The 26,653-nt window shown below is 44.3% G+C and overlaps 1 protein-coding gene across 3 annotated transcripts in view; it reads right to left on the bottom strand.

Annotated features, from left to right (window-relative positions):
* LOC119164261 (ral GTPase-activating protein subunit beta) overlaps window positions 1–26,653 on the bottom strand; it is a 128,210-nt gene that overhangs the window by 59,191 nt on the left and 42,366 nt on the right. For 2 of the 3 annotated variants that reach the window (XM_037416411.2, XM_075871290.1), the window contains exons 1-7: window positions 18,033–18,210; window positions 14,366–14,570; window positions 12,841–13,039; window positions 10,737–10,901; window positions 5,175–5,408; window positions 4,335–4,592; window positions 1,200–1,370 (exon numbers count right to left, since the gene is read on the bottom strand). In XM_037416411.2, coding sequence (XP_037272308.2) covers window positions 1,200–1,370; window positions 4,335–4,592; window positions 5,175–5,408; window positions 10,737–10,901; window positions 12,841–13,039; window positions 14,366–14,570; window positions 18,033–18,052 — 1,252 coding nt within the window. In that variant the 5' untranslated portion in view covers window positions 18,053–18,210. Of the gene's footprint in view, window positions 1–1,199; window positions 1,371–4,334; window positions 4,593–5,174; window positions 5,409–10,736; window positions 10,902–12,840; window positions 13,040–14,365; window positions 14,571–18,032; window positions 18,211–26,653 lie in introns of those variants that run through there. The other variant, XM_075871289.1, reaches the window with a different exon arrangement.

Genomic DNA, 26,653 nt, shown 5'->3' with positions numbered 1-26,653 from the left:
AAAATCAGCGAAAAGTTGAGGGTGCATTTATTAGGCGGGGAAAATTTCACAAAACTTTCTCAATATGAGCAAAAAAAAATGCCGTAATGCAAAAGAAAAAAAAGTTAGGTTGCTTGGCTTTTTTGTTGCACTACACTCAACTTGAGTGGTTGAAAGTGCTATCTTCTGCAAGTTCTTCCTGCGCTGCATCTCAGGGGGCGCCCAGAAGGGTGCGCTACTATGCCATGATGCAGTTAGCCAACTTTGTGACGATCTCGAATGACGACCGCGGCGCCATTCAGATGGTTGCAATCAACCAGCATTGCAGCAAGCTACCACCATAGCATCGAAACAAACCTTCGATAACAAGATTAACGACAAAATAGGGCGGCCGCCTCGCTTGTAACTGAAGCGAGAATCGGGAACCATATTGTGGAAATGGTCAGTCTTTTCTGGGCAACAAACAATATTTTTTTCTGGTTTTCCAGAGACCTGCGACATGATGGCGACGAATGGTCCTTCGCGACAGCCATAGCGACAGCAAATCCTGTCGTCCTCGCTCAAAAATTGTGTGCATGTGGTTGGGCCTTAAAGTTTCGTATTTTGCAAGAAGTGACAGTTAGTTAGAGTGGGAAGTTTCGCGACCTTTGCTCGTTGTGTGCTTGTCAGATGCGATGTCTCTTAGCGCCATTCGTGAACCCAGCTGTAGTGCATAGATATTCAAAAAAGACCAGGTACGTGCCGTGCACAGATAGAAGAAAAGACTATACGGCATGCGGCAGCGGGCTAAGTGGGACAGAGAGCGAGCCGAGGTGGCTGAGGGGGGTTAGCTTAATAATAAACAGAAGAGATTCGACGGGAACGGAGACGCCAGGTGCGGATAAGCGAGACTGCAGTGGACGAATGTATGGGGTGCGTTTATTACGCGGGAAAAAAAATCCCAATTTTGACCACTGAAGTTGGGGGTGCGTTTATTATGCGAGTGCGTTGATTATGCGAGTAAATACAGTAACTAATAAACATTCAAAAACCCACGACATCACCACAATGAGCTAATATAACTTTGTGTGTTATTCAGACTGTTCTTGCACGGACCAATGATATTCATATTAAAAACCACGCTGTTGCTGACTGTTGTGTTCACAGCTAAAGAAAGCATGTGTATTGGCTGATGAATAGACATTTCATACTTCATTACAGACAAATCGCAAAGCACACACCTTTCAAGTTCGAGATGGCGGTGATACGTGTGGCCCCCTTCCTCTGATGCGGAGGTGTCGTGGTCGTTCCTGAACCGGTGTTTGAGGTCACCGGTCCACTTCCCGCAGAGGAGGAACTGCTGTGGGACGTCAACTTTTGGTGATCCTCTTCTACTGCAATGGGACTTATGCCTGGTGGAGCAAAATAGCGTGAACAGCAGATTTAGTGACAAAATGACGAGCTCTGTTGTTGATGAGCCCTGCTAAAAGGACACTAAAGAGACAGAACATTTCCCCAGTATTCGTACATTATGAAAAAAAGATGAGCATAATTCTTGTGATCCAACTAACCCTTCACAATTATTTTTTAATTACAACAAGGCATGGCAAATGACATTCTTTGTCACTCAAAGAACTGGAAGCAAAATTGAATGGTAGCAGGATTTCACTTTGGCAAAATTTAAGCGATAACCTGTAAAATATGTTTGAAAATGACCTATCATACTTAGAGCATACCATAAGCCCGCATAACAAGCTTTTATAAGCTGAATAAATGATGAATCGATGTGGGGCTGATATGTAGGATCATTCAACCTTGAGATGGGACTTTTCGACTGTGTGGCTTTCCCCTGGATAACTGTATTCACGGCATAGCACCACTCTACTGCAGCAAAACCACCTTTACAAGAGGCGTTGCATGTGGACAAACATACACTCATTTATTTATTCATTTCAAAAAATTTCAAACAATTTAATCTAAAACTGAAGCGACTTAATAATGTAACATTCACTCAAATATTTGCACAACTTCAGTTCGTACACAATTTTTATCAGTAATTATTTTGCGCACTGTTCCAAGGGACCCACAGTCTTAAAGGGGTACTGACGCAAAAAATCATGGCCAAGATAGACTGCGAGGTTGATTTCCATGAACATTCATATACCATCTGTAAGATAGTAACAGTGAATATAGCTTGAAAGGCATTTTAAATTAATTTTGAAGTTTGCAAGAACGCTCGACTCCATCGTGCCATTGACGCCCTCTAAAAGGACCCTTTGGGGAATCTCTATCGGATCACCACACTGAAGTCAATAAAACAAGTTATGGTAACGCCATAGCCACCATTTTTATTCTGGCACGTTTGTTCCCGCAGGCTATACTTCTCGGTGGTTTCGTGCGAGTGCGTGGCCGTGGCCCACGCTAGGAAAGTTGTGTTTGGCGACACCGCACTCTCGTTTTCTATTCGAAAGTAAGTCTTGGTGCGAACCGTGCGGAAGTGTGTCACAGTTCTGTGTGCTGGCGTGGTCGAGAGGTGCACGTGCTAGGTGATAGTTGCACCCGCCGGCTTCTCATTTTCGGAGCTCTCTCAACCCGAAACTGAGACTGGTCCGATAATGAGGGGACTGTAATTAATAATATGTCGCATACTGCAGCAAACAATGTGCCATGTTATGACTAACAGGCCCCGAGCAACACATTGCAGCAGAAAAACATGAGGCCAAAGTCTTTGTGTCAGTGCCCCTTCACACCAAATTTCACAAAATTTCTTTGAACCAATGTGACCGAAATATGCAAAAGGATGTTGACATTTGTGATGCAATGGCGAAGTTTGCATGGTGAAGTTCTGCCACAAAATTGAAAAATTAAATTTGTAACCTCAACTTCTGTTTTAACCTACGATGGCAAACTCATTTTAGACTGATAAGTTATTTTTCCAGAACTCATTGTAATGAGTCTAAAAAGACAACCACTCCTTTGTAGCCCCAAGCCACAAGGCATTTCTAAGAAAGAAAAGCCGAAAAAGTTTTGTTTCCCTTTCGCCAGCTTACTACACTCGTTTGCTACACTCAAGAACTTTCACCTAAATTGATAAAGAATTTAAAAGCAAGTTTTGAATGCAGTGCACCCCCCTTAAGGGGCCCTGCAAATCTTTCTTAGCATGGTCAGAAAACGCTGTCGATCGGTAGTAGATGCTCCCGAAAACACACGAGACAAATATAGCGCAGCACGCAGCCTGGATTTTACAATAAATTATCAAAGTGAGCCAACGATTGCTTCCTCTTTTCTCGAGAAATGATGAAAAATGCTAAAAAATCATGCGCAGAAGACCACCTATTAGCCATTGGCTGATTTGAACGCGGCGTGCTCGGTCGTCACAGAGATTACCGCGGGAGGCCGCGACTTGTCCACGCGTGCAAACGTGATCACACCGAAAAAGTTGCATATTCAAAGAAAAAAAAAAGAAAATGTGCTCAAGGTCAGAAGGTGCACGTGACATATACTCTTTGCCCCTGCCATCCCTACCTGCTTAGCCTTCAGCGCTTTCACCAGGACGAGAGAGGATAGAACATGATTGCAGCCTGCGACAATTCTTTGTAACTTCGCTCGTACTGAACGAATTCTTAAAATGTTTGCGGCGTTGCATTCTTGAGGCAATAAACTTTTTCAGTAAATCCATTTCATGGTTTCTTGAAAGAGTGTTTCAGGGCTCCTTTAAAGTTCTATCAAACGAAATCAGGTCTTACGAATTTCCCAATGTAATAACAAAAACTTTTCATTCCCCCGCAGTTACGAATAGAGCTAATGTTGCCATAAACTTGAATAGAAACTATCATGGTGCTAAATAAACTTTTTTCATAAACAAATCAGTATGTTTTGCAGCGATCTCTTTCTATTCTTGACAAAAATTTTTCTTTGGGCATGCACTGCAATGTTATCGCAATAAAACATCAAGTTGTCCCAGTGACGAAGCCTATTTTCATTCTGAAGAGGCTGTACACTGCACCCATCACCCCCCCTGAGGGTAGTGATGGTGTGTCGTCCCGGTAAATGCTTCTAAAGGAACACAGAGGTTGCTTTCATTAATAGCTAATGCAAAAATTCCACTGATCACCTCCTTGCAACTTGCTTGCTCTGCCTGCTCACACAATCTTTGCGTTCTTTCTCCCTGTCTTTGCCTATTGGCAGTTTGCCGTAGCTTTGCATGATTGCCTCTCTTCTGTATTGTGTGTTTAGTGAAAATTAAATTGCCATAGCAGCTTTCAGGTGTCGCTACGACCGAGAAATACCTTTCTCGGTTTCACGAACTTTAACTTTATTATTCCATATTCTGCAGTAGAAGTATGATGTAGGCTTGCAGAATGGTAACTCCGTACCTAGAGTCGCATCGACGAGGGCGGCAATGCCCATCATGGCCCTGTGAAAGATGTGCGGCAGGGCGGCCAGACATGGATTTTGGAATGGGTCGACGATAGAGTCGCTGGCCTCCAGAAGGCTGTAGAAGGCCGGCGTCTGGCTCACCACCTCGGGACGGCACAGGTCCACGGGGTTGCCCAACACGTGCAGGAAGCGGTACCAGGCCTGGGCCAGCTGCTCGCCGCTCAGCTCTGCGACGAGACTCACCGCCTCGTCTTCTGCGAGCATTCACAGAGATCCTCGATGGAACTACAGTCGAATGCAACTTATGGAGGCAGGAGAGGGTTCGGCGTGGATGACTGAAGAGTAGCAACCGACTGCCTCCATGAATATGCTGAGTTACAACCTAAGAAAATATGTCGGCTCTCTGCACAAAACCCACACACGCCTGCCCTACACCCGTACACCAGTTCCTGCTTGTACTATAAGTACTTTTTCTCAGACAGTGGAAATACTATGCATATTAAGAGTTGAAGGTTTGTTGTTCCTACTGTACATTTCATTTGGTTGAGCAGCAATGTCAAAATGCTTGATAAAATTTACCAAGATAAAGTTTCTAAACTAGAAGTAGAAGCATAAATGTATGTCTGTATCAGAAAGTTAACTATCTGAAGCACTTGAGAAGAGTTTGATGTCACAAAAATGAATAAGCCCTGCTAGAAGGAGCATTCACAGAAGTTTTCTTTGAGAGGAACAGCAATGACTGTGGGGGGCAAAGCTTACATTTTTTTTATGTTGTAACTGGCTATAGTAACCAGTGGTCAACATTTCGTCACGAACGCCGAAAAAAAGTGGCTCACCCAGCTTGAGCTCCGGGTAGTGGTGACCGTACATGAGACGCAGCACGGCGGCCGTCAGAACAAGGTTGATGCGGTTCCACTGCTCGACAAGCGCTCCCCGATGCCTCCACGTGCAGCAGAGCTCGCGGAACGTCTTCCACAGGTTTGGCGATGGGAAGCAGCGGCTGCACGCCAGCAGCCACACCTCGAACAGCGCCGTGAGGATGCGCTCGCACATGTGACTGCCCATGTCTTCTGTGATGGCAAGCATGAGTCCAGTCAGCCATTACAAGCATCAAACAGATGGGCCACAAAAGCTATCAATATACGAGAATATTAAGGTGCTATCAACATGAGAATAAGGCATCGTTATAATGATGCCACGCATGGCCAAAAAATACAAACAATGTGTAACAATGTCTTCGAGACTTCAGAAAAACTTTGTTGAACCGGCCACTTGATTGTAAAGCTCACACATTGTAACACTTGCAATAGAGCCAAGACAAAAGGAATGCTTATTCATACAATTCTTTCTCTTCTTATATACATTCTACTGGATTTATGTTACCTCTAACATTCGTTACAAAAAAAAAGAGTACATGCAGAAATAACATGAGGTACAATACTACGCACACAGGGATGTGAAATTTTCAACAGAAGAAGCTACCTCAAAAGCGAGATGGCAACCAGCTATCTCACTTCGAGAGTGAAAAAGATCACTAGCAAGATGGGCTATGCATGGCACCTTTTTTTACCACTAAATTATTTTATGTTGGGGTCCCACTACAGCTTTCCTGACGTATTTCTGTCACAGATAGGACATTGCAAAACATAAGCTAACAGATTGCAAAAAAAGAAAAACAAGAAGAAAGGGTTTGATTGCGGGGCGTCGAACCAGTGACCTCTAACTTTGAAGCGCACGGAGATAACCACTAGGCCATGGAACATACGTTGTCAAGATTGCTAACAGCAAGCTATTTATATACACCATGTACCGTTCGGCGGTCCTCGGAGCCTCACAACTTCAGCAGGTTTTCATCATCAATAGTGAGATAGCACTAAAAGCTCACATTTGGCACGCTCCAGAGGTCGTGACCTCTCATGTTTCGATGAACCCGGGCCTCCACGAAGCATTGTCTCTCCTGTGTGCACGCTTGTCAGGCTCGTGATTCAGAAGAACACGCAGGTCACTTCGCTCGCTGCCGCGGCCGCATTTATGAAAGAAGACCGCCGCTCGCACACGAAGTAAAAATTGTGACAGTTGTTTGCGCTTGTTCTGTGAACCTGTGCATTCGTTTCGTGCGTCTTCCATTCTGTTTGATCAGAGCACTTCCTATGTTAAGCTGTAACAGTTTTTAGTGTATTCTCATTTCGAACGAGCTTCCTGTCTGAGGTGCGTACTGCAAGTTTCGAGCTACTTGCCATTCTTCGTGCAACTTTGCAATTTGTTGCTGTAGCATTCACGCCTTTGCCTTTGTGACCGAACAATGCACAATAAACGCTCAAATATCTCTGTGAAGACACGTTCTGCTTTCGTGTTACACTGAATTCTAGAAAGGAATCGGCCAGGTTTTACAACCTTCGCTGCACGAAGCACTCGCCTGGATGCTCCAAGACGGACTGACCATAAGGAGCGCTGTACCTGCAACCACCCTTCTGCTTTACCTCAGTTACGCAGTGTGACATTGCATGGGGTGCAGACAACCAAGCCAATGTCAACTTTTCACTTGGCGTGTTCTCATTCCCTACAATAGCAATTAGGGAACACTAACACTACTAAAAAATGAGAATACAAACAACTTATACTCCTTTTCGCTTACGTCTCTAGAAACAAACATATTGCAGCCATATGCAATAAATCATTCAAAAAGTCTACTACAATCAACAGACTCATGTGGCTCTAAAGGATGCTAAACTAATGACTTATAAGACACTAATCCACCCAATTTTTTCATATGTGTCTGCAGCATGGAATGTTTTACATAAAGCGGATATTTTCAACACTGAAGCTCACCTTACAGTCTGTGCAGTCTTTAATATATGGTGAATATGACAGACATATTTCACCTTTTTTTCAACTTCATATTCTGAGCCTTAAGGGGAGACGCGGGTCGAAAAGTCGCGGTTTTCCGGAAAATTTTTGCTTTTTTTTTCCGACTGTATTGGCATCCTTGGACTATAATCTATTACTTCTGAAAATATCAAGCTGAAATTCGCACGAGAAATTATCAAAAAATGCTTCCAAGTGGGCAGCGGTGACGCGAGAAATGCGCGAAAGTCGCGAAAAACGGCGAAGTTCGCGTCGTCCTGTCGCGAAAACGACGCGTTGGCCGCCATTTGCAATCGTGCACGCATGCTGCGAAGGCCGTATCCTTCATAATCCACTAGTAGCCAGTCTCGTGCCTTCACGAAGAATAAACAAAAAACGAGAAAAACAACGCGTATGTCACGCGTTTTGAATATCGCGGCACACAGCGCGAGGCCGCCATTGGACGGCGGTGCGCTCCACGCTCCTCCCCCTCCTATCTCTCCGGCAAAAGAGCGAAGCCTCGGACGTCGCGATCGAGTTTTTCTGCGTTTCTCTGCATTTTTGCGTCATGGCAAGCCCGAAGAAGTGCAGTTCAGATAACCGAAAGTTCAGAACTCGCCACAAGTATCGAGGGAAACGGCGTCGGACGCTTCGCAAAGCGACAGCGAACGACGATGTCGCCCCCGACCAACGCCCCAACGCTCCGACTTCGGATAGGCCTAACACCGTCACCGAACCCTGCGACAGTGGTTGTGAAATAGCCGCTGCCGTGGAATTCGTCAGTGCATCCCAAAGGTAGATTGGATTCTTCGAGAGTGAACGTAGACCGGTAGATGCTGCTACTGCGAACATGCTGCTTTGCGAAATCGATGAGCTGACGGCACTTGTGGCGGGTGCGCAATGCCCAACCTGCCGCGAACGGAAGCTCGGCGTGCGAGAGGCAGCTGGAAAGCGCAAAGGACTTTCGGCATTCCTCGAACTGTGCTGTCAAAATTCTGATTGCCCTGAATCTGCACTTTCGTTCACGCACACGTCGAGACGTACTGCTTCGGCCGGGGACCAAGGAACGAGCGCTTGTTTTGACAGTGGCAGCTCGCGTGACAGCTTTGCTGTAAACGTGAGGGCAGTTCTGGCAGCACGCGCTATAGGCGCAGGCCACGACCAACTTTCACGATTTTGTGCGATTCTCGGTCTTCCGAGCCCGATGCATCACAAGACATTCAACGGCATTTGCAAGAAGCTCCATGGTGCGGCGATGACGGCAGTGAGCAAAAACTTGCACCAGGCACGAAACATCACGAAGGACGCAGTCGGCGGCAGAGATGTGCCAGTCATGTTTGATGGCACCTGGCAGAAAAGAGGTCATAAAAGCCACAATGGAGTGGGCACAGTCGTGTGCCTGGACACGGGGCTTTGCCTCGATTTTGAAGTTCTTTCAAACTACTGCCATGCTTGCAGTATACACAGGGACCTTGGGGAGGATGAAGAGATATGGCTAGATTTTCATCTTCCAGTTTGCCAAAAAAACACTGACTGCTCATCCCATGCAATGTAACCTGCGGCAGCTGTCAATATATGGCGGAGGACCTTGTCTTATGGAACTCCACTGCGATTCACCAGCTTCCTAAGTGATGGTGACAGCAAGGCCTACACTGCAGTCTGCGAGGCAAATGTATACTGTGACACCCCCATTGACAAAGAAGAGTGCACGAACCACGTTGCAAAGCGCTTGGGAACTGCCCTACGGAAATTGGCAACGCCACTGCCACGAGGCGAAAAACTGAAAGATGCGACAATAATAAAACTACAAACATATTACAAGATCGCCATCACGAGCAACAAGGACAGTGTCCGAAATATGTACACTGCCATATGGGCATCGTATTTTCATTGCTGCTCCAGTGATGGTGCCAGTAGCCACAACTTTTGCCCCGCGGGACCAAATTCGTGGTGCAAGCACAAGCGTGCGGAAGCACTGGGGGAGCCTGCACCACGCCACACCCCACTGTTGACGAAGGCTCAAGGATTGGCAATTATGCCTATCTACAAGCGCCTTACAGAGAAGAAACTCCTTATTCAGTGCCTTCATGGCAAGACACAGAATGCAGCCGAATCGCTGAACAGCAAGATATGGCTGCTATGTTCAAAAACAAAGTTCGCCTCCAGAACAACTGTGGAGACAGCCACCGCTCTTGCTGTACTCTGGTACAACAAAGGCCACAGGGGCTTTGAAGAAGTGCTCGAAGGCATTGGAATTCTCCCCTCACAAGATCTGGCCACACATGGTGACCACTGTGACGTCATGCGCATCAGGAAGATGAACCTGAAGCAAACTGCAGAAGCGAGGGCACACCGTCGCAACATAGCGAAGAGAGCTCGTGTTGAGGACACTGACCGCAAGAGCCGTGAAGGACCAAGCTATGGTGCAGGGGACTTCTAGACACTTGCAGTGCATTCAAGGCAAGGTACTTTTCATTGTGCCCCAATTTGATGCAAAAAGAATGATTTCCTAATAAATGCCAACTTTGCGAACTTTCAAACTTGTTTTTCTCATTTTCATTTTTTCTGACAGTTTCACGTTTTCCGGGCAGCCTTTTATAAACATATTCATTGTATAGTAACAAAACTTGGCACACATATTTTTCAACACATGCAGAATGCAAATATCTACTCTAAATTGCAATGCCTACCAGTATTAGTTGTGAAAATATTAGCTTATTGTTTCAAGGGAGATTTAAAATAATAAGTCATTCAATACAATTTTTTTTCTTGGTTCCAATATTTCTGTGACATATCTATATAGATATTTGCACTTTTCAATCTACCAAGAGTCAAATAAGATCAGACACAGTGCTTTTACTGAAAGTTTAGTACATAAAAGAGTGCCCGCAAAAAATGTAACTTTTTGCTATTGTTTATGGCATAACTCAATAATTATAGCAGCTACACAAAAAATGATTGCATATTTGAAATCTGCATAAAAAACTATACTAATAACAAACTTTTCAAGTCTCTATTACTAGAAGTAAAAAAAAAACTTTTTCGAGGAGCGTCTCCCCTTAAACTCTTTATCAATACACCACCACACTGAATGCTTCCACTTCCTGCCATTTGTAATTCATCACTTTTCAATTGTTTAGATGAATATGTTAACTTTGCTGATCCTTCTTGTACTCGTAGCTCTCAAAGTGAATCCTTTAGCATTTAAATTAAGAACTGATATGTTCAAATACAATTTTAGACTAGAATGGTTCACCACGAGGTGTCTGTAAAATGCGATGTTTTCACTCTTTATCTGCACTTCATATGTGGTGCATGACCTCCACTCTGGCAGTAACCCCAAAGGAGCCACAGTATGTTAAATTAATACAGGATTAACTAACCAACAAAGTGAGTAAATGAATAGACTGGTATTAAAATTATATTGCCCATCTTATGTATGTGTCTTTTCTGGAATTCTGTTTCTGGCAAGGAGTCTATTATCGTTGTTATTATTATTACTATTGAACATCTGACAACTACCTCAAAAGCAGGTATTATTAAAGAAAAGCAACCTTTTCTGGATGGTGGTGCCAAAAGCACATCGTTGACGGCAAGCAAGAAGCGAAGTATTTCATCCCACGTCTCTTTCTCAATCTTCGTCGACTCCTGGGCGACCGTCTGAAGCCTCCTCAGCACCTGGTGGCAGAGCACGGCTTGGCGGCTGATCATGTCGGTCTCTGAAAGAAAGGACACCATTCTATGTGTTCATACGAAGAGACTCTTGTTCACAGTTAACTTGCAAAACCAAGCCTTCCACATTGCTGTAAGACAAAGAAAAGAAGCCCCACTTCAAAATTACATTTATTACTGTTGACTTTTATTACTGCCACACTTCGTTGAAAACTCTATTGCACTCAAAACAAAGCTGTTTTCACTATTACATATGTTCCTCACACATTATTAATAGTAATAATAATAATTATAATAATAATAATAAACATTATTATTAGTATTATTGGAATTTTTTTTTAGTGGAGCACTAGAAATTTCGACCACTTGAAGTTTTTAGCACCACGAAAACTAAACCACCACAATGAGTGATAATACACTTTTTATCGTTAGACTACAATGAATCATTCGTTAAATGAAATGGGTCATCGAGATTTAAATAAAACTTTTGTTTTAAACTTTTTACCAAGAACGAGTGCCTTTTTTTGTTGAAAAAAAGAGAGTTGGGACTTTCAATCTAAACAGTAATGTTAACATGGCAGCTGCACCTCTTTGTCAAAAGAGCAAATGAATGCATGATTTGCTCCTGTTCACAGCCCATGGCCTGTCTGCCCTTGCACAGTGCAGGAAGCCGACATGTGCAATGCTGACAGCACACACCGCACTTTGCCAGAACGCTCATCATTGCGCAGACACTGCAAAGAAAGCTTCGCTGATCGAGCGAAGTCGTGTTTGTTAGAAAATAAAGGGAAAAAAGAAAATTTGGAAAGAAAGTTAGACCACTAATATGGCAAAGCATTTTCATCCAGCTTTAAAAAAAATGATGCCACACCCTTTCTAATATCATATATGAAACACTGATGTGATATCTGACAAAAAAAAATCTCCAGAAGAAAGCTGGACGCTTCGTATATTGTCGCTATGATATGCATTTTTTCCTAGTTCTCGCCTACGTATTGTTCAGAACACATTCTCTTCTCGTCGTCATGGTGAATCATTTTCCAGCACACCGATTCACTCTTCCGATCTCCTCTATTGAAGAAATACACAACATCGGCCAAGCCGACATCCACCAGACACCATCCTCAGCTGAAATGTCTCCTTTTCACGACCAAACTAATGCATATTGTCACAAGGTCGTGACGTGAATGAAGCGAGCAGACTGTTTGTTGAGGTCAAAGATTATTTGGCCGAACTTGTGGCCAGTAAACGAGAAGTCAGATTACACACTGGCATCGACAGCGGCGAACAGAGCGTCTGCCATCGATCAACCAAGAAGCGGCGAAGCGCATAAGTATTTATGCATGTGTCGTCGAATATTCTGGCCTTATCACTGGTCTTCGCACAAGCTCTGGAAATAATCTCAAGTATTCGCATATTGTGTGCAATCTTAACAGAGGGATCTACAATAATCGTAAACATTCTCAAACAATGAGGGGTAGCTTGCGCTAAGCATTCCAGAACGGCTCTGTGGGCGAAAACCGAATGGAACATAAGTAAAAATAAGCAACCCACTACTAACTATTGAAATTTTTATCAATCTTTATCACATAATATATTCATTGGAGTTTAACACACCAAAACCATAATATTATTATAAAATACACCGCAGTGGTGGACTCCGAAAAGTTCGACCACCTGGGGTTCTTTTATGTGCACCTAAATCTAAGCACACGTGCCTCAAGCATTTTCGCCTCAATCGACAATGCTGCCGCCGCGCCCCAAATTCTAATTCCCTACCTGCGGGTAACTTTTATCACTTGCCGAATTTATTCTGTACAACACTACCTAGTACTACTCCCGATCAGTGTGTCTTGTGTTATTCTGCAATTTTCGTATTTGCTACCTCCACTCCTGTGGTAGCTATTCAAGGCTGCAGTATGTCAAAACACAAATTTTCCTCGGCACAATCTAGCTGCTATTGAAATCAAGGCCTTTGCCACTCACGGCTGTCTTCCCGAGGCTCGAAGAGGTTGTACAAATGTCGGAGCATCCTCCTGAAGTACTGGTTGGCGTCATCCTGGACCGGCTTGGGAACGCACGGCTTCGGCTGCGTCAGAGCCTGCATCCACTCGCAGTAGACGTGGACGCAGTCCCGGATGGCCTCGTGCTCCGCAAGCGGCAGCCGCAGCCCAAAGCAAATGACCTGTTCAGAAAGCACTCGAATGTTGGCTCTAGTTTACGTATTCCGGAAGAACGGTGGTAACCATAACAAAAAATATTCGAGCCCCATTCGCCGCGGGTAAGAGAAGATTCCCGGTAACGACACAGTGATCCTTCAAGGTACACAGCATAACTCGAACAGATACAAAAAGCTGGGGAGTAATGACCCGCCACTAGGACAGGCACACGAAGAACCGTCATTTCTGAACCGTCATCTCATAATTTCTCCTCGCAATGAATGATCAAGTTATCGAGTCAGCAAGACAAGATGTACACAGCCCGAGATAAAATATACAAAAAATAAACCAGGGCATCCAAAAGTGCGGGAAGAAGGAAAATTAGAAAAGTACGAAGAATAGCTAGATGTCAATCAAGTAGTTATATGATGAACTAGCTGTTCTTTACGCAACTCGTTAATTAGTAGTCGAAACAGACTGCAATGACCCACACCTGCTAAGGCACTCATGTCACCAAGACTGCGAAGTGTGGCTCTTGAATGAGTTTAGTGTGTGGCGATCCATCCGCTACGACAATTTCAATAGCCACAACAGGAAATCGCTAATGAGCACAGCCATGATGAACATACCTAACCTGGTATGCATATAGCTACCTGGTACCTGTATAATAAGCTATTTATAGTACCGAGTACCAGTGACGCATCCTTGCAACGTCTCTCTGGCATTGTACATATTTATCTCAAGATATTGTAAGCATATTTTTGTCTCTTCTTATATGCTACATTAAGCTTATGCTCATAGATGTCATTTCTGTGTTTCCATGCCATGCGAACTACTACATTTTTAGAGGCTCCAATGTAGCACTTATTTCAGTTACTTCAACATGAATAAAACTTCGGTAGTTGTTGGCATCTTTCTCTTATTTTGATTATTTATTTTGTTTTATTAGCTCATATACTTCTATGTCTGACATTGCAATGAAGCGATAATGTATCAATCACTATACTGTCGAACCCTTTTATAAGAGACACTGGTGTAAGAGACACACTGGTATAAAAGACAGCAGTGTGCTACAGTAAAATACGGATTGATAAGAAAATGGACACATGGTGCCCTGCTACCCGAAATAAAAGACAAGAATTGCTGTCCAATGCATGCCTCTTATAAAGGGGTTCAACTGTATTGCGAAGCCACCAATAGGAGGTCCCACTGATAGTTTTGCAACTCCAAGACCTCCTTCTGTACTTATAATGAAAAAAGATGATAAAGAAAACCTGTACAAAAGCACCAGTTCCACTGCTCATCAACTAGCTCTGAACATAAGCTTGCTGAATAGCATGGCTTCCACATACCTCCATGCACCAGTTGACTTCGATGTCAGACACCAAGGTGCTGGGCTCGCACTTGGCAATGTTGATCCCAAGGTTGCTAGCCAGCGAGTGGAGGACGGCGGCGACCACGTTGCGGCCGGCCGCACACGGGAACTTCTGGAGCACGCTGGTGCTACGCTCCTTCGCATCTTCGGTGACGGGCAGTACCAGCCACTCTGAGTACATTCTCAAAAAGGAAAGCGCTACACTAAGTACAACAATGTCACAATGTTTGAAACACCACTGAGTGCCTGAGTAAGCACAATACCTGGGGCATCACAGGCAGTACCCAAGTATCTAAGGGTACCCAAAGCATCACAACAAGTACTTGAGTATGTCGCAGTACTTGAAGAATCACACCGGAGTATGTCACAATACCAAGGGCATCAGAGGCAGTACCCGAGTATCTAACTATACCCGAAGCATCACAATGAGTACCCGACTATGTCGCAGTACTTGAAGCATCACACCAAGTACCAGAGTATGTCCAAATACCTGGGGCATCAGAGGCAGTACCCTAGTATTTAACAGTACCCGACGCATCACAATGAGTACCCGAGGATGTCGCAGTACTTGAAGCATCACACCAACTACCGGAGTATGTCACAATACCTGGTGCGTCAGAGACAGTACGCGAGTATCTGACGGTACTCGAAGCATCACAATGAGGAACCCAAGTATGTCGCAGTACTTGAAGCATCACACCAAGTACCTGAGTATGACCCAATACCTGGGGCATCAGAGGCAGCACCCGAGTATCTAACGGTACCCGAAGCATCACAATGAGTAACTCAAGTATGTCGCAATACTTCACACCGAGTACTTTAGTATGTTGCATTAGCTGAGGCACTACAGTGGGCGCCCAAGTATGCCGCAAAACCTGACACATCACACTAAGTACCCAATATTAATGAGAACTAACAGACAATGATGCTAAGTGAAGTGTAGGAGATATTAGTAATTGTAACGTAAATGTGAAAAAAGAACAGTAGACAAAAAGATAACTTGCTGCTGACAGGGACCAAACTCGTGACGTTCGAGTAATGTTCGAGTAATGCGTCCGCTACTCCCACAACCGAGCTACAGCAGTAGTCATCCCCCTGATCACTTTGTGGGGTATATATGCACCTTTTTTTAAACCTGGGAGTGTCAGTTAGTGCTGCTATTAACCATGACAGCAAGTGTGGAACACTTTTTTTTTTCTGCTTGTTGGCGTTATCTAACATGTGATCTTATTACGAGCTGGCAGTTCAACAATAATCCCTCACGTACCACCCGAAGGCACCAAGTCTGCCAAAATGAGACCCCCACTATAAATGAGAGAAAGTGAGTTTAACGGCTTTTTTTCTTTGTTGAACACAATATTGTTAAGAATGGTCAGTTCATTATAATATTATTGTCTGTTAGTTATTACTAATAGTGTGTCTAACAAAAGAACTATGAGCCCTCAAGTTCCCGCTGAGTATGTCGCAGTACCTGGAGTATCCCAGTGAGTATCCAGGTATGTCACATTAGCTGAACCATCCCAATGAGTATACAAATTTGTGACAATACTTTAGGCATTACAGTAAGTACCTAAGTATGCAACAGTACCTGAAGATTCACACCGTGTGTGATGACTACACCCCAAGAAAGTTCGTTTCAAACACCGTATAATGCATTTCTCACTTTCAGGATTTGTTTACGTGACAGACTTTTCTACAAATTCCATTTTGATCAAGTAGCAAGAGATGTTGCAGGGCCCATTTGCTTTCTCCGACCCCTTCATCATGTTACCTAACATTATAGACTTTTGTCGGACTCCCGATTATATGATTGCGTATTATTTATTGTAACCTTCTTGGCTCTCCTGCTGAGGCATCTATAAACAAATGAACTTTCCTAACTGAATGACTGCCACAAGCAGAGGTCGGCGTGTATTTTGTATGACTGTCACATATGATCCCCTCTCAAACATTGATACTATGAGTGAATAAAGCTGTGCGCAGCTGCTTTACATGTCTGCTTTCTTGGCTTGTGCACACGCACACACATACAACCTGGATTGATGAGCTGCCCGTTGAGACAGTATAAAAAGTGAGAGGGGAAAGGAAATGAGGGAACCGTAGCCCAATTTTCCATGCCATCTAGTGGCTCCATTACTACCGACAAATCTGAACCAACCTACCCACCTTTTAAATCTGTTTGGGTTTGCGTGATTTACCAATTACTTGAATCACAAATTTATTGTGATATTTCACACTACCACAACTGATACAGTTGAGCCACTTCAGATAAGCAGCCACAGTGCAGTAGATAAGTCTTTCAGGTATAAATTTAGGTGTGCCTTAAAATCCTGCATTCACATCTCACACTTTTTTCTTCCTGGTACAGTCAAGCCCATATTGTGACTGCTGTAAATATTCATTTATGTCAACCTTTTGGCTCGCAGTTCCATAAAAAAAATGATGAATGGTGCATTTACAATCCAACAACGTAAATTAGAAGTGTTGTCTAGTTGCAGTGCTGATGCATATGATGGGGACTTATAAAACTAAACAAATAACTCGACATTCTAAAGAGATGGTAAGAGATCACTTTGTATCTTAATCCAACAGCCTTCGCTGCCCGTCTCAGGTTACAAAAGCAGAGACATGGGAAGCACGCGGCATTTCAAGTACACAACGTAAAACAGGTAGCCAAGACACTGCTAGAACGAGCTTAACTCAATCGTACAAATAGAAACTTTTAAAGAGCGCATAGTCTGCGGGGTCTAACAGAAACACTTAGATGGTGTGCTTAGTACTGCATCCAGTTGCCTCGCACATGAAGGTTAATGTGCACATGGTTGACAGAATAAACATATACACGACGCATCAAATAAGTTGTTTCTACCATCAGCACTTCATGAATGATTCATGTAGCTTAGGCAATGTTTGTCTAACACCTACAACTGCTGTAACACAGCGTTGCAAAGATGCCAGGTAAGTGACATCTTAATTTGCGAAGAAAAGCAATTCACTGTCACTTTTATCAACAGAGCAGTATTGTGTTTAGTGAGAAAATGTCATCTCAGCTACAGTACTACAACTTTGTGTTATATCGGGTCGAGTTAGCTATAAGCGTACCACGGTGGACTATTCAGCAATTGGGCTGGAGTTGATGTATTTCAATCCACCTTAAGATAATGAAAATGGGTTTCTTTACCGACCATAAGCACTTTGAAAGCTTGCACGATTCCTGACGCTGCACTGCGGAATAAGTGCTGTACAAAAACGCAATGACAGCTAGAAATCTCTAATTAACATGAGCTTGGATGGCTTCGGGCATTTAAGACTGTCTTGCATACAGACATCACGCGTAGAATCGTACCAATTAACGTCAGATGTGCTGAAGTAGCAACATACGCCTTCGACATTACCGCGATCACTGCAAGTGCCTTCAGACCAGTAACGGCTCGGTAATGTCGCGCAAATCACGAATGCAGCCTCACATCTCACTTGTTCTCTTAGCGTAAAAGGTGTGTGACGAAACGATCAAATGAACAAGTGCAGGTAAACCCACACACATGCACAAGAGCAGAATGTAAGCGTTGGTATGCGTCACTGATTGATCCCCATGCTGCAGTGGTGCTGCTCAATTTTGGGGGTGCCAGCAACAGTAAGCTCACCTGTCTCGCTGGCGAACCATTTTCTGAACTCGTTCTGTCTCGCTAACGCATAGCACTTGCCACAGAAAACGCTGTCGCAGCAGTCAGAACGGCACTGTAGATGTTGAAGCTAAAGAGACACACCTCCCTGGAGTGCCGATGCTAAACTCGCGAGTAAAACACTCCGCAACTCGCCGCACCACAGCAGTGACATACGGTTACGAATAACGCCTGGCGGTACCGCTATACGGCAGTCTTCGCGATTAATTGTGAAATTGTCCGTAACATGATCGAGTTTTCTTCTTTCAGCTGCGGGGATCAGCTGGGCTGCTGAGGACACACTGCCGTAGGGTGGCCACGATAGAAAGGTGTGAAAACCGGCCGCTCCAGGCTGGTCTCCCTTCGCGATCCCGAAGTGGTGGCGCTGTAGTCACAAGTTTTTTTTTTGCATGTTTCCAGCTTGCCTCTGTATGTAGCGTTATGAGAACGTAAGGCGCTAGCGTAAAGCTTGATTAGGTCTAGTACGGTGTACGGTTTTTTTTTTTTTTTTTAGTATTCTGTACTGTGTCTTTTTTTTCTCCAGCCACCACGTGGCTGAGGCCTGCGCGTAGACCGACCACGTGCATGCGCAGGTGCTGTGAAGTGTAGCGTATTTATTTATTATTGTGGTTCTTTTTGGCTTAGACCAGTGTATTTTAGTACAGTTTTCGAACACGTGGGCATCGGTAAACTGAGCTAGCCATGGTCAAAAAGACCGTAAAGTGTTCAGAGTGCGGGATAGGGTTGAAGGTGGAAATTAGTGCGGAAGAGAAAGCAGAAGATGACGCCAAGTGTAGACAGTGCGAGATCGAGGAGAAAATGAAAAATATGATGGCGGTCCAGAGTGGGCTCATGGAGAAAATCGCAGAGCTGGAGAATGCATTGGCGAAGGAGCGAGAGAAAACGTCAGCCATGGAGGAAAGGCTCTGGGCAGCCGAGAAGGGCCTATCGAAGGTCGTGAAGGGGAACGAAGACGCAGGTGACGGCGGAAGCATTATGGCGACGACCCACCGTGCGGGAGAGATGAGGGAAACAGGCATGACAAAGGCAGATACATTGGCCACAGGGCCCAGCTACCGGGAAGTAGTTTTGAGGGAGGGAGGGAGCAAACCAGCAGCCGTGACTCACGCTAGTCACCTAGTCAGCAGCCAGGTGCAGGTTTCAGAAGGAATGTCTGAACAGGTCATCATCGCCGGTGACTCAAATTTAGTCCGATGCGCAGCGGCAATCAAAGAAAGGGTGAAAGGCGACAAGAGAGTTGCGATAGGGACGTTCCCAGGACAAACGCTGGGGACAGTAATGAGTCAAGCGGGTGAACAACTCGCAGCTAAAGCTAACAATCGCAACCTCGTTGTAATTGCGGGAGGGTTAAATGACGTCCTAAAAAAAGAATCGTCAGGACTAGCGACGACCTTGGCGAAAGGGGTGGATGACATGCGCACCGTGTCCCCCCAGGTGCAAATTGTAGTATGCACAGTACCGGAAGTACCAGTACGCAACATCAACCTGCAAAGAGCGGTAGTCGACGCAAACAAAGAGATATGGCGAATTAGTCGAGAGAAGGGTTTCGAGGTAGTGGATTTAAACAGGGAAGTGCACAGGTGGGGTGGATTCCAAAGAGACAAGATTCATTTCGATAAGAGGCTTGGACACGAGGTGGGCTGGCGACTGGCAGGACGCGCAGTAGCTTTTTTGGGGGGCTCACGGGCCCTTCGGAGTCCGGGGTAGCTCGTAACAGGGAAAACAAACAGGAGGACGCTTTGACAGGTAGAATTGCGAAAAACCAGAAAAAAGGTAAAAGAAAAAGGAAAAAGGCGCGTGTTGCAATTAGTTACATAAACATGCAGGGTGGCAGAAAGAAGGCAAAATGGTTAGAGATTGAGGAGCAGTTAAACAAAGAACAGATAGGCGTGTATGCGGTTACAGAAACACACCTTAGAGACTTGGAAGAGCCACCACATATTAAAAATTATGTTTGGGAAGGGTGTAACAGGACCATATCGGAAAGGAAAGGTGGGGGTGTAGGAATGCTAATTCACCGCGGAGCCAAATGGGTTAGAGTGAAACAGACGTGTTCAGAGCACCTCTGGGTTCTGGGCACAATAGGTGGAAAGGAAACGTGGCTAGGGGTAGCCTACTTGTGGACGGGGAATAACTGCAGAGAAAAGAATCAGGAGATAGTGGATTGCATGAGTGCGGATATTAAGGAATTTGGTAATGGGGCCGAAATCATCCTTCTAGGGGACATGAATGCCCACATACATGACCTTGACGGATATGCAGACACCAATGGGAAGTTATTACTAGATCTTTGCGAGCAACATAGTCTGGAGATAGTTAACACAGGGCCTAAATGTGACGGCCAGATCACATGGGAAGTCGGAAACAAGCAATCAAGTATTGATTATTGTCTCATGACTGAAGGAATTTACCACAAACTGACAGAAATGAGGATAGACGAGGAAGGCATTAACAGCTTGGGTAGTGATCATAAACGAATAACATTACAAATGGGATACGAAACTAAAAATACGAGCATGGAATCAAAGTCTGGCAGCTCGTATTTAAATGACAAACAAATAATAAATATAGCCGCAAGAGTCGAGAAAGAAGTAGGCGAAATACCAGGCAAGGACTGGGAGTATAGGGAGCTGTTACATCTAATGACGAAGGAGATAGGGAAAGAGAAGAAAACCGTTTGCTGGAAAGGAAAAAGGAAGCCAAAAAGTTGGTGGAACAAGGAAATCCGGGAGGCGATCGAGAAGCGACGCGAAGCATCACGGGAGCATAGAAAGGCAAAAAAGGAGAAGCGGCCGCAGGACGAAGTCAAAAAAATATGGGAAATATATTTGGAGAAAAAATCCCTTGTACAGAAATTGGTAGAGGCAAAAATTAAAGGTGAAAGTGAACGCTGGATGACAGAGATACACGAAAAAAAGGAGGCCGCGCCTAGGATTTTTTGGAGCCACATAAAGGCGCTAGGTAGGAAGTCTGTCACAACGCAACAACATATTCTAGATGAAGGAGGAAATCAATTGGAAGGGTACGAAGCGCTAGGTTACATCCAAAAGGTAACAGCCGATTCGTTTCAAAAGAGCGTCCAGGGGATCTCCCCAGGGAGTAAAAGTGTGGCGGAGAAAGCAACAGAGGAAGAGCTAGTACTAGATAATTTCAACTGGAAAAAGGCCGAAGGAAAAATTCCAAAGCGCACTGCCGCGGGTTTAGATGGGATTCCCGTTAGCCTCATTAACGAACTAGGACATAACACTAAAGAAGCATTGTTAAAAGCAGTAGAAAAAAGCTTAAAGGACGGACAAATACCGGACAGTTGGCGACAAAGTAGAATGAACTTAATCTATAAAGGCAAGGGAGAAAAGGACAAGATTCGCTCGTATAGACCACTAACCATTACATCGGTACTATACAGGTTGGCGATGCAAGCAGTAAAAATGAAAATAGAAACATGGGCCGAACATAACGATATTTTGGGAGAACTTCAGAACGGATTTCGAGTCGACAGGCGGTTAGACGATAACCTGTTTGTTCTCACTCAGTGTATAGAAATATCTAAAATAGAGAATAGGCCCTTGTACGTGGCTTTTCTAGACATCACTGGGGCATACGACAACGTTAATCAGGAAATTTTGTGGGATATATTGAAAGGAATGGGCATGGGCGACGACTGTATACAGCTTTTGAGGGAGATATACCGAGAAAATACAGTTTGCATAGAGTGGGAAGGAATGCGTAGCAAAGAGAACGTTGAGGTTAGCAGGGGTCTGAGACAGGGATGTCCTTTGTCCCCGCTGTTATTCATGCTGTACATGGTGAGCATGGAAAAAGCGCTAGAAGGTAGCAACATTGGTTTTAATCTGTCACACAAACAGGGCGGCATGATGATTGAGCAGAAGCTTCCAGGTTTATTTTATGCGGACGATATCGTCTTATTTGCGGACAGTCGAGATGATATACAGCAGCTGGCGAATATATGCGGAAGGGAAGGTGAAGCTCTTGGACTAGGATTCAGTGTAACGAAGTGTGGTTTGATGGTATTCAATGATCCCTGTGATCAGACGGTGTCCATACAAGGCCAAGAAATACCGAGGGTAAGTGAATACAAGTACCTTGGAGTATGGGTAAATGAGAGTGATAGATACATGGAGGTACAGGAAAAAGCCTCGGCAGCAAAAGGAAAGAGGAATGCGGCAATAATGAAGCACAGAGCGTTGTGGGGATACAATAGGTATGAGGTGCTTCGAGGTCTGTGGAAGGGTGTAATGGTTCCAGGGCTTACTTTTGGGAACTCAGTGGTGTGCATGAGGGCAGAGGTGCAATCGGGAATGGATGTAAATCAAAGGACTGTGGGACGCCTCGCGTTGGGTGCTCACGGGAAGACGACAAACGAGGCTGTAAAGGGCGATATGGGGTGGGCAGGTTTTGAGGCGAGGGAAGCGCAGAGCAAAATAAGGTTCGAAGAAAGGCTAAGAAATATGAAGGAGAGTAGATGGGCAGAGAAGGTGTTCCGTTATTTGTATAGGAAGAGCGTGGACACACAGTGGAGAAAAAGAACTAGAAGACTCACTAGTAAATATACGGCTGGTATTGTGAGCCATATGTCAACAAAGAGCGTTAAAGGAAAAGTCAGGGAGGCGGAGAGGATTTACTGGATGGCAGCTATGGAGAAAAAACCGGCTTTGAGTAACTACCGAAAGGGCAAAAATGAAATAAGGAGGGAGGCATTTTACGATAATTCAAGGGGAAGCGCTTTACTGTTTGAAGCGAGATCGGGTTGCCTTAGAACGCGTAGTTATAAAGCAAGATTCAGTAAAGAAGAAGAACGATGCACATGCTGCGGGAAAGATAAGGAAACGGCGGAACATGTTCTGATTGAATGTGGAGATATCCACCCAGGTGTACGTTTGGGCACGAACCTACAGGAAGCCTTGGGTTTTAGGGACAACAATGGAAAGCTGAACACACCCGCGATTGAAATAAGTAAGAGACGGTTAGAGTATTGGTGGCAGAAAATTAGAGAGAAAGGACAAAAATAAATATTGGAAAAATAAAATATGGACAGTGTGCCGTAAATGGCAGAGAACTTGAGCTGAAAATTTACCTTTTTTCCATTAAGATAGAATTTATCGAAGTAGAGGCATTAGGCCAACATAAAAAAAAAAGGAAAAAAAAGATTATTTTTTTTTTTTGTCGAGCCTGGTGGCATACTTGTCACCACCCCGTTATAAAGGGGACGCTCATAGCATCCATCCATCCTGCGAGCTTGCTCGATGACCCGGTGGTACACTCGCGCATCGGCAAGGTTTTTTTTTTTTTTTTTTTTCGGGGAGAGAGTGGGGGGGGGGGAAGCCATGCTGCATCGCGGCTGGGCGAGGATAAAACCGCTTGTTGGCGCGTGTGGTCTGAAGACGAAGGGAAGGAAGCAAGCATGTGCCCCTTACACACTCTTCCTCCCCCTCTGCCAAAGCCCGGGCACTCACGTCGGTCACAAAGAGTTTAATCAATGTGATAAACAAGCTTATAAATTCAAAAGGCCTTTATGCCACACTAAAGAATGACTAACGGCATTATTAACCTTTAGGCAGCTAACAAGTCAGACAGCCAGACATAAATAGAGCGCCAATCAATGTGGGCTTGTTGGTGCGTTCTGAATCGTCGGAAGAACAGTGCTGGTCTTGCCGCTTCTATGTCCGATGCTACTAGCCCTACTATTCTGAAAAAATCAGGCATAACTCAGCCGACCATAATGCAACCATTCTTCGATCAAGTCTTGTTTCGAATGAGCCAGTGTTTACAGGTTTGGTGTGGGAAAACATGACCTTCATCTTCATGATACTTGTCCATACATATACAGTAAAAAGAAAGTTTCTTCAAGTGAGATATCAAATGATTTCAAAAATTTTCTAGCATTCTAAGGTTATCACACGATAACAATTGATAAATCGTATTGTCTCGTACTATTAATTCTAGTTTGATAATGCGAGTAGCCTGTTCGTTTGTCCCTTGCCTTTTAATAAAAAAAAAGCTGAAATTGCAGAGGGTTCAGCTTAAATTGAGGACGACGCAGCGAGCAATGGAAAGAAAAGGGGTTGGTGTAATCTTAAGCGACGAAAGGAGAGCAGAGTGGATTACGGAACAAACGGGGGTTAAGGATATCATAGTTGGAATCGAGAAGATGAAATGGACATGGTCCGGGCATGTAGTGCGTAGACAGGATAACCGCTGGCCATTGAGGGTAACTAACTGGATATCCAGAGAAGGCAAATGGGTTAGGGGGAGACAGAAGGTTAGGTGGGCAGATGAGATTAATTAGTTTGCGGGTATAGATTGGCAGCAGCAAGCACAGGACCAAGTTAACTGGCGAAACATGGGAGATGCCTTTGTCCTGCAGTGGACGTAGTCAGGCTGATAATGATGATGATGAACATGCATTACGCTTGAGGTCGCACCATCACAGAGCCAGAAATGCATGTTCTCAAATTCGCATAGTGATAGAGGCAGGAAATAGTTTCACGGATTCAACCGAATTTAACTAGCGCGGTACTATGATAATGTTTCTGTATATCTTTATCCCCGTTATACTGGGTAAAGGCCGGGGTACTTTCATTTGCTTTTTTTTACTTTTTTGGCCGCACAGTAAAAAGTATAGCTCTGGCGGCCTTGGGGACGGCAAGATTCCATAGCGAATACCTGTCAGCATGCAAGCGCACAGAAAAATGACACCTTTGACGTGCGAGTTTTTTACGCTAAATCACACAAAACACGCTCCTAACTTTTTTTTTTGATTTCGTAAACGCCCTTTTTCTTAATGCACACTAACACAAAGTAATAGTAAAACCGCGTGGAACGCCGACGAAGCTGACAAGCTTCCTTCGCAGCGGCCTACACAACAGTCTCCCCCATAGTAGCTGGCAGCACCTCCGAATGTCACGCCATGTGTTGGCCTAGCGGAGATATTGCGCAAGGCGAAGATTTCGCGCAAGAGAAACACGGCTCGCTTTTCACACCTGTTCAATCTAGCCACCCTAACTATAGTGGCTAGAAAGTTTTTTTGTGCCTATTCTAGCCACTGTAGTGTCGTGAACGGGTGCCTTCCCTAACGGCGGAGAAACCGAATTCTATGCACCGCGACGTGGCGCTGTTTGTTGCTGGCGCGCTCCAACAGTAGTGAAAGTGGTGACAAAAGTGAACTCTTCTTTGTGCTTTCGATTTTTTGTTTGTTTTTTTCTTTATATACTCAGGATGGAACACAACATATCTGCGTTTACCCATTACAAAGGGCGAAGCCACAAATCATGACCATCATCTTCAGCTGGCAAGTGCCGGGGGAGGTTGACGACGGGGTGCAGCTGGCGGCAGTGAAACTGCGTCCCTGCCGCAAACTGCTCTCCAAATCTTAATTAATTAATTAATTATTAATTAATGATAACTTACAAGCTCAATGGGAGCATTGAGTAAGGGGGGTACAAACTTCAAAGAGTAATAGGGCGGTCATCAATATTATGTAATTACCGAGATTACCAACGACATTGCGAATGCACTGAATGAAGGAGGACAAATAGATGCCGTTTTCTTAGATTTCGCAAAAGCATTTGACGTCGTTCGCCACCCTGATCTAATAACTAAAATGCATGCAATTGGTATTGAAGATAATATTACATGGATAGCATCATATCTACACAACCGCAAGCGGTTTGTCGCTGTGAACAACCACACGTCAAACAGCCTGAACGTCCTTTCGGGCGTACCACAAGGATCAGTCTTAGCACCAATTTTGTTTCTTATCTACATCAACGACATTCCTATGGTCATTGACTCACCCGTTCAAATAAGGCTTTTCGCAGATGACTGCGTTGTGTACACAAGGGTAAATCAAACTGAGGACCAGATTAACCTTAATCACTCATTAACAAAAATTCAAGCCTGGTGTTCCCAGTGGGGAATGACATTGAACGCGCGGAAAACCGTTGCCATAACTTTCACGAATAAGAAAAAACCACTCAAATTTGCTTATACAATAGACAATTTAGAAATTACCAAAAGCGATCAAGTTAAATATTTGGGAGTTACATTAACACCCAACCTTAATTGGGATCCACATATAACTGCTATTTGTTCGAAAGCGCAAGGTAAATTGGGCTTCCTAAAGAGAAAACTCCGTAACACTCCCCCTGCAGTAAAGCTAACCGCCTATAAGACCCTGATTAGACCAGCACTAGAATACGCCGATATAATTTGGAGTCCACATCATAAATTTCTCATTAGAAAAATTGAGCGAGTGCAAAACTTAGCAGTTCGATTTGTGTTTTCCGATTACTCCAGGTATACCAGTGTTACTAATCTGCGTAAAAGAGCCGAACTTCATTGCCTTTCCGAACGGAAAATACATTCTAAACTTAAATTCCTGTATCTTCTTTATCATGGGAAATATACAATATCCAGATCAGACTATCTTCTTGAACCTTTCAGGCATTCCACGAGAACTAACCACAATAAGACAATACGACTGCCCACAAGTCACAACAACATTCACAAAAACTCTGTTTTTCCGTCATCAATTGCATATTGGAATCAACTTCCATTAATAG

This window comes from Rhipicephalus microplus, chromosome 8 (genome assembly GCF_043290135.1).
Source record: "Rhipicephalus microplus isolate Deutch F79 chromosome 8, USDA_Rmic, whole genome shotgun sequence".
NCBI lineage: Eukaryota > Metazoa > Arthropoda > Arachnida > Ixodida > Ixodidae > Rhipicephalus > Rhipicephalus microplus.
Note: the sequence above shows the minus strand (reverse complement) of the source record. Positions and strands in the feature narration are given on the sequence as shown.